Source organism: Hemitrygon akajei, chromosome 5, assembly GCF_048418815.1.
Source record: "Hemitrygon akajei chromosome 5, sHemAka1.3, whole genome shotgun sequence".
Lineage (NCBI taxonomy): Eukaryota > Metazoa > Chordata > Chondrichthyes > Myliobatiformes > Dasyatidae > Hemitrygon > Hemitrygon akajei.
The window spans coordinates 29,787,697-29,802,436 of NC_133128.1; the positions used below are offsets into that span (position 1 = coordinate 29,787,697).

General features: G+C 41.8%; 1 protein-coding gene across 1 annotated transcript in view; it reads right to left on the minus strand.

Moving 5' to 3' along the window:
* Window positions 1–3,178: 3,178 nt before the first annotated feature.
* Window positions 3,179–14,740, minus strand: part of LOC140727581 (uncharacterized) — a 167,282-nt gene continuing 155,720 nt past the window's right edge. The window contains exons 9-10 of the mRNA XM_073045104.1: window positions 8,144–8,394; window positions 3,179–4,010 (exon numbers count right to left, since the gene is read on the minus strand). Coding sequence (XP_072901205.1) covers window positions 4,005–4,010; window positions 8,144–8,394 — 257 coding nt within the window. The 3' untranslated portion in view covers window positions 3,179–4,004. The remainder of the gene's footprint in view (window positions 4,011–8,143; window positions 8,395–14,740) is intronic.

A 14,740-nucleotide genomic window follows, 5' to 3' on the forward strand; every position in this document is an offset into this window, starting at 1 on the left:
GTTATTTCGTGGCATTAATTTGTAATAGGGTAGCGAATGACACAGCATCGACACAAACCGATGTTTGGGGTGGGATCAAGGGCGTCTCAGTCTCATGAGTTTAGTAGGCTCTTGATTTAAATAATGGGAGGCTAGCAGCACCTTTCCTTGAGGTGCAGATGTACTTCAGACTGCTGGCTCCATCTCATGTTCTCCCAAAAATAAATCCTGTGAGAATATACTGCCTCAGTAAAGGCACACAGCTGCTGAAGACTTTGGAGCGAGGTGAACAAACTAATGTTGGGTGTGACCTAGAGTAGGGCGAACTTGTATGTGTTATTCCTGCATTACAGTTTCATCTGTTCATTTCTTTTTCCACTATCAGGTGTACAGGCTGGCATACTTCCCAAGAAATCAACACTGACTAGGCTCCATTTTATCAATGCCTCATAAAGCATTTTAACTGGATGCATAACATGGTACAGCAACTGCTCTGTACATCACCGTAAGTGACTGCAGAGAGTTGTGGACACTGCTCAGCACATTCTCTCCCATCGGGCAGAAGATACCTGAAAGCACCTACCACCAACCTCAAAGACAGCTTCTATCTAGCTGCTACCAGACTTTTCAATGGACTTGGTTTACAATGCGAGGAATTTTTAACCGCATAATTTACAAAGTACTTTGTTATAATCTTGAACTCTGTTTACTTGCACTGCACTTTCTCTGTGGCTTTTACACTTTATTCTGCATTGCTATTGTTCCACCTTAATGCATGTGTAATGATTGATCTGTATGAACAGCATGCAAGACAAGCTTCTAACAGTACCTTATACATGTATCAATAAACCAACACCAATATCAATACTACCAGCTGTGAGTCAAAAAACAAACTGCTGCAGGAGCTAATCTATGGAGGCAGAGGATTGTCAGCATTTCGGGTCAAGACCCTGAAATGTATACTGCAACCCCTTCCATCACTGTATTACTTAATGAGCTGCAGGAATTAATGATTAATACAAACTTTATTATCCAACTAATTTACTTCAATGGCAATTACAGTGTAACAATCAAATAACCAGAGAAGCATAAAACCCAAAGTCCAGACAATAACATAGAAAATAATGATTTGAGAACATCCTTCTTTATCAACGTTACTAAGTAAAGAGTTCTTGCTTATGTTTCATCTCCAGAAGCAGCACATTTATAAACAGTTAAGAAAGATCCCCACCTTATATCCCTATTCCTCCGATAATTTTTTTCCCCCCTAGGTGGGGTCAGCATCCTTTCTATGACTTTCAAAGTTAGCTTTATCTGCTAAACAAGCAAAATCACATTTAGGTGAAAGAGACCCATCGTCACTGTCACTGAGAACATAAAAACTCTAATAAATGTCCCATTTAAACACAAGCTTCTATTTAATACAAATGATAACATAAAGGTAAGAGATAAGAGCACCAGAGGCTGTTTTCCCCTTCGAGCCTGTTCATCATAGTCACAGCTGATATACCTCAGCACACTGTCCTTCCCTATCCAGAATTTGCCGACTTCAGAAGTGCACTTAATTCTTTGGTGCAGACCTGTAGTATTGTCATCTGAACAGATACATACACGGGGCTGGATCATTGCCAGCTGATTGTTTAAAAACTTTCAGCGGGATTTTCCAGTTGCTTCCATTTTATCGGTGCTTGCATGAGGCTCCTTTCTATATTGCCTTGACAAAAGTAATTTATATATGTACTAATGGTTTAAATAAAATGATGCAAATTGTCATTCTCTAAATATATTGAGCAGTTGATTAAAAATAATACAAAGCATTTTCATACCAAAATCATCTTTTTTGAAAGATCAGTTTTCTTTTTAAGATAACTGCAGTTCTGTGCAAGAGACTTAGGCAGTCTAGATATTATATACAAATTTTGTTTGATTTTTTTTCCCTGCTGCATTAGTGTGTCAGTAGAAAAGAGCACATTTTAGATTTCTAAACATTTTTTCCGAAAAAATTAAATGTTACCAAGAAATATTTGTAGTTCTTTGGAGTAACATACAAGTAATAGACAACTTTTCAAATAAAATTTTGATTACTTAGTATGTATCTAGCCTAGTGCATGATCAAACCAAGATAACAAACAGGATGCTAATGATAAATGACAATGAGTTGACCGCACTAAACTGATTAACTGAAACAGAAATCAAACTGGCCAAAGGACAACCAAATTAAAAGGTGAGATTGTGGCAGATGTGGGAGCTTAATCTTCAAATCATCAATTCTTACACCATGACAAGAATGAGCTTAGTAACAAGACTACAAGGTGCTCATCCTGTGTCAGCAAGGTCTCTCCCAAGCAGAAATGTGGCAGGCAGGGGTTTCAAGATGTGCTGTCCAATCTATTCTGAAGCAGCACATAAAAACAGGCAAGGTTGACAATCAGAAGTGCAGTGATCAAACATGAAATGAGTGTAGGAGACGGATATACACCAAACTAATGTCCCTTCTAACTCGGAAGTCCAGTACTGCTATCAGCTCTGAACACACAGAAACCACTGAAACCCAAGTACACCCCTCTATAATCTGGAGAAGTCTTGTCAGAAATGTTCATAGAAGAGTTGCTGCCAAAAAATCATTCCTTCGAGGTGGAAACAAAGCCAAGAGACTCGCCTACGCACAAAAACCCAGGACGGGTGTGCTGAACGATGGCAGCAACTACTCAGGAATGACAAGTCAAAATTTGAAATTTTTGGCTCAGACAGGAGGCAGTTTGTCTATGGAAAAGCTGGAGAGCGATACACAGATGCGTGTCTGCAGCAAACAGGAAAACATGTCAGAGGTTCCCTGCCGGTTTGGGCCTGCATTTCTGCAAATGGAGTTGGTGATCTGGTCAGAATTAATGGAATCCTCAATGCTGAGAAGTACAAACAGATTAGATAGATAGATAGATACTTTATTCATCCCCATGGGGAAATTCAACATTTTTTCCAATGTCCCGTACACTTGTTTTAGCAAAACTAATTACATACAATACTTAACTCAGTAAAATCCATCATGCAATACCATCAGGGAGGTGTCTGATCAGTCCTAACTTCATTATGTGTCTAAGACTTCGGCACAGTACTGTTTTTTTTAAAGTAGAAGATAGGTTCCTAAGATTACAATAGTTGCTAAAACTTCCATATGTGAAAATAGTTGCAAATCCAGAAGGAGGGTCATTTTTAAATTTTATTATCCAGTGTCATTTATGCAGGAAAATGCCCACCCATTACATAAATCCACACAAATTTCAAATCCTTTCAGGCTATAAAACTGAAAATGGTTTCCAAAACAAATTACTTCGGAAGTGCACTTAATTCATTGTTACAGGTTTGTAGTTCTGTCATCTGAACAGATACATTTTTTTCTCAAATCTTTTTATTATTATTATTCAAAAATACACAGGCACATCAAAGTAACAATACTTACAATGCCTCAAAAAAATTATCTTAAAAATTGAAAATTGTTAATAAAGAACCCTACTAAGCAAGAAAAGTGAGTGTGGTGAACTACATATACCTGTCTGGACACACCCCTCTGCGTGTCCTAAAAGAAAACCCACTGAGCCATGCGTCAAAAAGAAAGCTTCTAAAAAATAAACATCAAACCACCAACAAGTAAAAATATATCAAAACAAAATTTACACTTAGATCGTGGAGGAAATCTATCAGTTAACTGAAATGATAGTAACAAGCAAATGTAGTTCTGTCATCTGAACAGATACACTGGGTTGCATAATTACAAGCTGTTCATAAAGAAGCTTTCTCCTGAAGATTAATATACCTGATTTTCTAGTTGTTTACTCAGATTGGTGTGTGGATGAGCCCAAAGAGCTGTTCAAAAACACAATAGGTAAAGTGAAGAATTGCATCGACCCAAAAGTCCCACACTTTGGCCTGTTGTCCAAAGGAAGAATTCTGAGAGTTCAGAAGCTGGAAGAACCATTCGCAGATGCCTTGCCCATTTGTTCACCTTCTGAGACTCCAACTACCACTTGCTAATACTGGAATGTGTTAAGAAAAAAGAATAAAGTCAGCTTTCTGTTAAAAAAAAATTGAACAGTACAACAAAGATAAATACATTGAATACCAGGAGTCTCTTCAAAGACCCTATTGTATCCACCTCCACCACCGTTGCCAGAAGCCCATTCCACGCACTCGCCATTCTCTACATAAAAAAACTTACCCCCTAACATCTCTGTACCTAATGTATTTATATTTATTGTGTATTTTTATTATTGTGTTCTTGATCTTACTGTTGCTATTATTTTTGTTTGGTGATATGAAAACATTATTATTTCTGAGCTGTATCAGATCTGGAGTAACAATTATTTCATTCTCCTTCACACTTGTGTACTGGAAATGATATTAAGCAATCTTGAATCTTGAAACACTCAACATGGATTTATCTGACACCACCCATGAAGTTGACTCCATCAAAGACCAAGTCTGATTCTTTTTCTCCAGCGCTGGTACACAGTGGGTGCAATGTGTATCACTTACACATTTACCCTTAATTAACCTAGACAATGACAAGCCTCCAAGCCCATAACACCGAGAAGGAAAAGGGCAGCAGGCCATGGAAACAGAACCATTTGCAGGCTCCCCTGAAAGCTGCACACAAGCCTAACCTGGAAGCAGATCACCTATCCTTCACTCCCACTGGATCTACAACTTCAATTACCCCCTTAACAGGATTGCTTTATGAGTGTGTAGTGTGTATGTGTAGGCTTCTTAATCTCGATAGACCATGGATTTGCACCTTGATAAGTTTCCAGGGTGCAAGCCTGGGCAAGGTTTTTTATATATATATATATTATGGGAGACCAGCAGTTGCCCAAGCTGCAAGTCGCCCCTCTCCACACCATCAATGTTGTCCAAGGGAAGAGCATTAGGACCCATACAGCTTGGCACCGGTGTTGTCGCAGAGCAATGTGTGGTCAAGTGCCTTACTCAAGGACACAACACGCTACCTCAGCCAAGGCTCAAACTAGTGACCTTCAGATCACTAGACCGACGCCTTAACCACTTGGCCATGCGCCAACACTGATGAGTAAGGCAAAGGTCAACTGACTCTGAAGACTAGTGGTATTCATTTAATGTTTAGATGTTCTTTACAGCCGCAGTGTAGGCTTCGTGTTGCTTTTCAGGGTTTTAGTTAATGGCCCTGTTTGGCCCAGAGTTTATTGTTTAGTTTCCCTTTAACACTGTTCATGTTAAAATCTATGGACTACCATCCTGCTTCAGTGTCTCTCACTCTGCACTTGCGCCATATCCAAACCTGGTAGCACTCTGTTCATTTATTATATTATGTATCCTTGGATGTTAAGCTCCCACAACTCAGTGATGCTCACAACGTCATACCCGCCAATTTCTAACTGCACTACAAAATCATCTACCTTATCCTGTATACTATGTACATTCTAATAAAACACATTCATCACAATTTTTGATTTTGTCCCAATGTTATACTTCAATTCATCCCACTGACTAATGTTGCCCTATCATCTGCCTGCTTTTCCCTCACAGTCTCACTACACAGTGCATCTAATTGCTTACCAACTGCAGCATCCCCCAGCCTGTCACTCTGGTTCTCATCCCCCTGCCAAATTAGATTAAGTCCTCCCCAACAGCTCAAGCAAATCTGCCCACAAGGATATTGGTCCCCTCTCAGATTCAGGTGTAACGGGTCCTTTTTGAACAGGTCATTACTCCCCAGAAGGGATCCAAATGATCCAAATAACTGAAACCCTGCACCTATTCCTCAGCCACGCATTCATCTGCCAAATCATCCTGTTTTTCCCCTCAGTGGTGTATGGCACAGGCAACAATCCTGGAATTACTACCCTGGAGGTCCTGCTTCTCAGCTTTCTAGCTCCCTATATTCTCTCTTGAGGACTTCCTCCCTTTTCTTATCTATGTTGTTGTACCGATATTCACCATGACTTCTGGCTTCTCACTCTCCCCCTTTAGAATGCTATGGGCTCGAACTGAGACATCCCTGACTCTGGCACCCGGGAGGCAACATACCATCTCTATGTCTCCTTCACATCCACAGGATCTCCTGTCTGCTCCTCTATGGAATCCACTATCACTACTGCATTCCTCTTCCCAATCGAGCAACAGGGTCAGACTTAATACCAGAGACCTGGTTGCTATGACTTCCTTCCCCCACCAGAAGTATCCAAAGTGGTGTAATTATCATTGAGGGGAACAGCCACAGGGGTACACACAGGGTTCTTTTCTCTTCTCCTGACAGTCACCAGGTATCAGCCCTTTGCATTTTAGGGGTGACTACCTCCTACCTATCACTTCCTCCTTCTCTCAAGAGCTGAAGGTCAACTAGTGCAGCCCCATTTCCTCAACATGGTCCCGTAACACTGCTGATTGAGTAGTGTAGGGAAGGGTATAATCGTGCACGTTGGTAGAATGAGTGAAACCACAGAAAATTCAAAAATCAGAAGTGCAAAGTGACTTGGGAGTCCTCATGCAGGATTCCTTAAAGGTTAACCTGCAGGTTGAGTCACTGGTTCAGGAAGGCAAATACAATGTTTGCATTCACTTCAAGAGAAATAGAATATACAAGCCAGGATGTAAAGCTGAGGCTTTATAAGGCATGGGTGAGACTGCAGTTGGCAAACTGAGCAGTTTTGGGCCACTTCTCAAAGACAAGATGTGCAGGCATTGGAGAGGGACCAGAGGAGGGTCATGATTCCAGGAATGGAAAGGTTAATGTATGAGGAGCGTTTGATGGCTCTAGGTCTGTACTCAGTGATGTATAGGAGAAAAGAGGTGGATCTCAGTGAAATCTACTGAATATTGAAAGGCCTAGATAGAGTGGCTGTCAAGATGATGTTTCCTACAGTATGGGAGTCTAGGACCAGAGGACACTGTGACAAATTAGAGGGATGTCCATTTAGATTAGGAGGATTTTTTTTATTATTTATTTATTTATTTATTTATTTATTTAAAAGACCAGAGCATTGTGAATGTGTGAAATCCATTGCTACAGATGACTGTGGAGGCCATCATTGGGTATATTTAAAATGGAGGTTGGAAAGTTCTTGATTAGTCAGGATGCCAAAATTACAGGGAGAAAGTAGAAGAATCAGCTTGATAGGAATAATAAATTAGCCATGATCGAATGGCAGAGCAGACTTGATGGGCTGAATGGTCTAATTCTCTTATGTCTTAAGGCCTTTTCCATCCATCATCTCCAGGCTTCTTATTTCATCCCCTCACACACCTAGCAGCACCTATCACCTTCCTATCCCTCCACCTTCTTGTCCTGGCTTCTTCCTCCTACGTTTCCAGTCCTGATGAAGGTTCTCAGCAGAAACATCAACTGTTCATTCCTTTCCATGTATGGTTCCTGGTCTGCTGAGTTCCTCCAGCACTTTATATGTATTTAATATGTTTGATGTTTAATATTCTGTATGTTCAAAGCTGCTTTTTGCATGATTTGTTCTTTATCACACGTTGGGTGTTTGATGTTTTCTTCAATTAGGTTCCATGATGTTTCTTTTTTGTGGCTGCATGTGGGATAACAAACCTCAGAATTGTATGCAGTATACATACTTCAATAATAAATTTACTTTGAACCTTGATTTTGTATTTCACCACATCTGTATTACTATATTTGGTGTTTTCTTCTAATTGAATTCAACAAAGGAATATGATTTCACAGAATGACAGAATAATTCCATTCAGAATTCCAAGCTCACAATTCAGCTCAACCCCAGTTAGTAATACTTTCCAGTCATTTCTCTACGGCCCATTAAATTCATTCCTTTTAGATACTTAACCAGTTCTTTTTAGATCTATAGAATTAAAACTCTGTCAACTACTACCCCTGACAGTGTATTCCAGATGGTAAACACAGTGTAGAAAATTCTTTCCTATGTTAAATTTGAAACAATACCCCAAGAGATGAGTTAGCAGCTTTGATGAATCATTTTGCCAAACTGATCTTATCCACCATTCTGTTAGTTACAGCAACTTGATTTTCATCCCATTTCACGGCTCTTTTTTACACTCCCAAAAATTAATCTAATAAGAAACAACCTCCATTTCAAGTATATCATGGGGTTCTTAAGAGAACACTTTCTTGTGAAGTACAACTTTCTTGTCTACTTGCCTCCTCCAGTTCTTCCTTTGGTATTGGGTGTGGGAATTGCAGATTGGTTTCAGCTGTTGATGGCTCTCCGTTCATTTCTGTTATACTCCAATAGGCCAAAGCGTAATCAATAAGTTGCTGTTTGTCCGACAATGGAGAAAGCTCGAAACCTTGTTTATTTAGGTACTTCAATATATCCTCATGCAGAACCTTCCTGCATTTTAGGAGCTCTTCTGCACTTTGGCTGTGGTTCAGAATGATACCGATGAGGTCTGCAAGAAAGTTCAAGAATATGTAATTTATATGCACGCAAATGCCTAATCTCAACATTTCAATGCAAGTAAAATAGAAAAAGAAATTGTAAGTACAATAATTAGCTCACTAAGGTAAATAAGAATGAGAAATTAAGATATTACTGTAATTCAACTAAAAGGAAAATACCCTGATTATGCACTCAGTGAGGGAGAAAAATGGCCACAGTTGCCCGGTTTGCTGCCTCTTACTCAGGGGTTGAGGTTTAATCCTGACTTCCTCTGCTGTCCATGCAGTCTGCACTGTGACCAAGTGGGTTTCTTCCTGGAGATGGATTTCCTTCCAAATTCCACATGCAGACTGGAAGGCTGATGGGCCACCGTAGTGCGTGGGTAAATGGAGGAACTTAGGAGCTGAAGGGAATGTGGGTGGGTTAAAATAGGATTAATGAGTGTAAATGCATGCTTGATTCTCAGCACGGACATGAGGTGAAGGATCTTTTCTTTGCTGTATGACTTCTATTATGCTTAATGACACAGATAGACATTCTAAAGCAACTTACAAATTGCTGGAGGAAATCAGCAGGTCAGGCAATAGCTATGGAAAAGAGTAAACAGTCAACATTTTGGGCTGAGACCCTTTATTGGGATTGGAAAGGAATGTGAGACGCCAGAATAAGAAGGTGCGGGGAGGAGAGGAATGTGATAGGGGATAAGTGAAACTGGGAGAGGAGGAGGGGGTGGAGTTGATTGATGAAAGATAAAGAGCTGGAGAAGAGGACAGAAGACCATTGATGAGAGGGAAGAGGGAGGAGCACCAGAGGGAGGTGATTGCAAGTAAGGAGATTAAGTGAGGGAGGAAAACAGGAATGGGGAATGGTGAAGTGGGGGAGGGAGGGGGGTCATTACCAGAAGTTCAAGAAATCGGGTTGGAAGCTATCCAGACAGAACCATAAAGTAAAAACACAAAATGCTGGCAAAACTCAGCAAGCCAGACAGCATTTATGGGAGGAGGTAGTGACGACGTTTCAGGCCGAAACGTCGTCACTACCTCCTCCCATAGATGCTGTCTGGCCTGCTGAGTTCTGCCAGCGTTTTGTGTTTTTATTTATTTCCAGCATCTGCAGATTCACTCGTGTTGCCAGAATATAAAGTGTTGCTTCTCCAACCCGAGTGTGGCCTCATCAATACAGTAGAGGGGGCCATTGACTGACATGTTGGAATGGAAATTGAAATGGGTAGCCACTAGGAGATCCAGCTTTTTGTGACAGACAGGGTGAAGATGCTCCATGAAGTGGTCTCCCAATCTACGTCGGGTCTCACCAATATACAGGAGGCCACACCGGAAGCAGTAGATACGATCCCAACAGTCTCACAGGTGAAGAATCGCCTCACCTGGAAGGACTGTTTGGAGCCCTTAATGGCAATGAGGGAGGAGGTGCAAGGAAAGAGTAAATAAATGAAGTCAAAGTCAAATTTATTATCAAAGTACATATATGTACAAATAGTGAATCTTTGCTGTGCTCCCTGTCCTTAAAAAGGAGCTTGTAGGGCGAATTAAAACAAAAGGGAAAGAGCATTGGACGAGTTTAAATGCGTGATTGATGTACTATCAGTATGTTCTTTCTCTCCATAACTCCATGAAACCAGTGCTTGCACACTGCCCCACAGCCCTGTGCAAATGAAGTGAGAATCCCTTACTCTTTATTCCAACACTCCCATAATAAATCCTAACATACCATTCACCTTCCTGTTCTCCTATTGCATCCACTGGGTTTCAGTGACGTGTGCACAAGGACACCCAGCTTCCTTGAACATTAATACCATCCAATTTCTTGCTTGCCATTTACAAAGAATTGAAAATACACGTGGACTAAGAAGTTAACTGTCCTGTGCTATCATCAGTGGGATCATCAGTTGATCTGCCACCTGTCTTCAGGAGTTTCGGCCCGCTTATGATCAAGACTCCCTCGAGGTGATGGGCCAGCAGTGCTAAAGCACCACCTCCCACTGGTGAGCTTAACAACTTGGCATCGGCCTCTGGCAGAGTTGTTGGTCACTTCCATCCAACAGATAGTCCATTCTTCAGGTGTCTATGCAGCTATTGAGTTTACAAAAGATGGATACACTGTCTATCTGCCCCTCTGGACGTACTTGGTCCACACCCATGATGATCCTGCCTCAGCAACAGACCTGCTGGTTGACTTGATCTCTCTTCTAGTAAAGCCAAGGTCACGCAGCCACTTCTGGAAAGTGAACACAATAAAGCCACGGCAACCTACTTCGAATGGATAGCATGAGACCTTCCACCCTCTGTCCCTGCACTCTGATCTTAATTCTGCATACTTGGTTAACTTGTGCTCATGGGCTTCATCGATGTTGTCTTCCCAGGGGACTGAGTTCACCAATAACCACTTCTCTACTGGTATCAGACCAGATGATTATATCTGGACGCAATGTAGTAAAAACTATTTGCTCTGGGAAACAGCCTTTCCCATCCAGGTTGGCCTTGACACACCAATCATTGGCTGAAGAAAGTATACTTGATCGTGGGCTTGTGCTGTACACCCTTGAATTAGAACCTTCTTTCACAAATGATATGCAATGTTCTGTGCAGCATGGGGCATGAAATAAGTTGTGCTGCAGTACTCTCTGCTCAACCGCTTCTGTTACAACTTTGAGAACGTTGTTATGTCTCCAAGTGTACATGCCACTGGAAAGATTGACTCTGCAGGCACTCAAAATATGCTGAAGTGTTCCCTTCTCGCCACAAGCAGCACACCTGTCTCTCTTATCTTCATACCAGGTGCTGAGGTTGACAGGTGTTGGGAGCAGGTCATACACTGCTCTATATAGAAAAGAAATGCGGAGTGGTTCCATCTGCCATAGGACATTCCAAGATAGATGTCGTTGTTCAACACTTTCAACACAGGACCAAGCCCCTTGTTTGGTCAGGCCAGCTGCTTTAGCCAACCTCTTCTATCTCTCGTATTTCATGTGTTACAAGCTCACAATGCTCCTTACCTGTAGAAGATGACCACCACTTGTGGGTTGTCCATCCAAGTCCCTGGTGGCCTAGCTGGGTAGCCCTGACCATCTCCTTGTGCTTCAATCTTGACTCTGCCTCATCAACTGCTGCCCAGGCTGACCACTTCCTGCCTAATCTCACATCCGGCTGGATGTTCTTGATGACAGGGTCTTTTGAGTCTTGAAGTATCAAGAATGATCCGACCTTGGCTACCTTGACCTCAACAAGGAATTGCACTGGGATGGTAAGCTTTGTCTGGCTACTGTGAATTGCAATATTAGTGAGGCTGCTCGGTACTCCAAGCCACTTCTTCATATACTTGGTGATCTTCTATTCCATTGCCTCAACATGGGACATTGCCACTTCGTAGAGATAGTGACCACATTATCCATGGCATCAGTCCGTACTGCAAGCACCACAACTTCAACTTGCCAGGCAAACCACACTTGTCGACAGACATCAGACTTCTGCTGATCTGTTCTCCTGTCTCTTGAACCCTCTTGGCGTCTCTCAGCTCCTCTGTGTACCATCACCTGAGGCTCTTAACTGGTTGGTCCTGAATGGATGGAATCTCCTCTCCACAAAGGGTGAAATGAAAGTCAACCAGCTTTCCATTCCTAAAAACAAGGCTCCTTGACTTCTTGGTCTTGAACTTCATTCTTCCCCAATCTATTAGCTCCTCGAGTCTAGATAGTACGCTTCCCACTGCCTCCGTGCTAGGACCCAAAAGGTTGAGATCGTCCATGAACGCACGTATTGGTGGCAACTTCCCTCTGCCATCAAGTGCGACACCTGGTCCCACTGATTCTGCAGCCCTCACAATGACCTCCATGGCTAACACAAAAAAGGATGGGTGAAATCGCACATCCCGTTGGGATACCAACGTCCAAACTCTGCCACCTAGTTGTAAACTGCTGAGACGAAAACCTCATCCGGAAATCGTTGTAGTACTGCATAACGAAGTTCCTCACCTTAGCACGAATCCATTGGAATTCCATTACAAACTCAATCAGGACATGGGGAACGGAACCATACGCATTTGCAAGATCAAGCCAAACTACAGCTAGATTTCTTCTCAACTTTTTCGACTCCTGGATGGTATGCCACATCATACTAGTATGTTCAAGGCATCCCGGGAAGCCTAGTATTCCTGCCTTCTGCACAGATGTATTTACCACTCCATTTTCTATCACAAATGAAGATATTCTTTCTGCTAGAATGCCAAACATAATCTTCCTCTCTACATTCAGGAGTGAAATTGGTCAGAACTGATTCAATGTAATAGAAATCTCTTCCTTCAGGATGTATACTCCTTCAACCTCACTCCATGACAAAGGAACAACACCTTGTCTCCACACCACCTTTAACAATCTCCACAAGTATTTCCTCAGCTTTTCACACTTCTTGAACACCTTATATGGCACTCCATTAGGTCCTGGCACTGAACCTGACCTTGCCTTTTTGATGAACTGCTCGACTTCTGCCAGTTTGGGTTCTGACAGATCGACCTTCACTCCTGGCTCGGTAGGCTTCACAAGCCCAGAAATGTCAGGCAAAGGAGCCTCCCGTTGTTCGTTACAGTAAGAGCTTTCCAGGTGATCCTCCAGTTCTTGTTGAGAGATATTAAGCTGCCTAATCTTACTTTGTTCAAACAATCTCTTTGTGAACTGGTGAGGGTTCTCAAAGAATGCCTTTCTTGCCTTCTCTCTCTTCTTTCACTTTTTACGCTGTGACTCTGCACGACGGAGTGATGCTAACTTTATTTGAAACTGCTCTTGGAGACCAGCAAGCCCTGGCTTGTCACCCTCACTTGCTACCTTCCACCTCTGTCTCAACGATCTAAGCTCTCTCCTCAACCTACTAATCTCCTTCTGGCGCCTGCTTGGTTGCTGTGTAGGTTTTGCTTTCTTCAACTCAACTAAACCAAACCAAACCTGTACTTTCCAACATTATAAATCATATCACCCATCACTTCCAACTTTCTCTTTGATGTTCCCGAGAGTGTTCTCCAACATCATACTGATATCCTCATCAAACACACGCCAAGCCTTCTCATCTGCCATTGCTGGCCATTTGACCTTCCTCTTCTTCTCTACCACTTCACCACCGCCATCATGCAAAGAATCTACCTGGGTACCGTGGTCTGCAACCTGACCTGGGTTATCTCTCGTCTGACCTGGAGTATGATGACTCTCTCCAGAGCGAATTGCTGTGGCTTGTGTATCTGTGGTCGAAAAGACCACATCTTCTGTGCTTGAAGTAATTTCATCTTCATCCACTGGGATGGAATAGCACTTCAACGTTGCTTGGTGAACTCGTAAACCTTTAAATGCTGGAGAACGCTCTCCCACACCAACACATTGGACACTCAGAGCCTCTTATCCTAGCTCTTGGTCATAGTTGTTCCCTGTGTTTTCACAGAGTATTCCACAATACTGTGTGTTTCTGTTTTCTGCACTGAAGTAAATTACCTCATTCTCCACATGATATTGCATACCTTCATCCAATTCCCTCAGCTTGTCTACATCTCCCTCAATTCACTTTACTCCACCTCAGTACTCAAAATACCACTAAATTTTCTATCAATAGGGAAATAAGAAATCACCCACATAGATTGTGAAAAGCTGGACACCACACAGCTCTGCCTTAAGTTGCTTGTCACAGACTGCTAATCTGAAGGGGTCCTGTTTATTCCCATTCTTTCCTTTTTGTTCAATAATCAATATTCAATATATTTTGGCATGTTTCTTCCAATTTCATATTGTCTTCACTTTTACCAACCTCCTGCATGGAACCACATCAAATTCTTCCAGGAAGCTAAATACACAGTAGAATAGTGAGCTGGTTCCCGCTTAACTATTCTACTATGCACGTCCTCAAAAAGTACTTCATTATTTTTCTTTCCCAAATCCACATCGATTCTGCCCAATTCCATTATAGTTTATTTGGAAAACATTTAAACCATTAATATTCCTTATTGATTCGTGTATATACTGTTTCTGTATATTCCAACAACATGGTTGTATCTCCCATAAAATAGCTTTAAAAATTGATTCTGAATAGGGCATACACAAAATAAAACTTATGGTAAACTGCAGTGATTAAAATGATCTATCGTGGTATCATGTGTCCCACAGTGAGAAAGGGTGACTTCTGACTGTGAAACTTCTCACTATCTGAATGCCCAGAGCATCGGGCTTCCTTTGAAAACTCTTGAGAGACTATTTTATCCATGTTGAGAGTTCTGAGAGCCCTCTTTAATAAAGTAGGTTGGGAAGGAGGTGACTGCATATGTCATGGACAAAAATGCAAAACCAGTTTTCACCTTCATCAGATTGG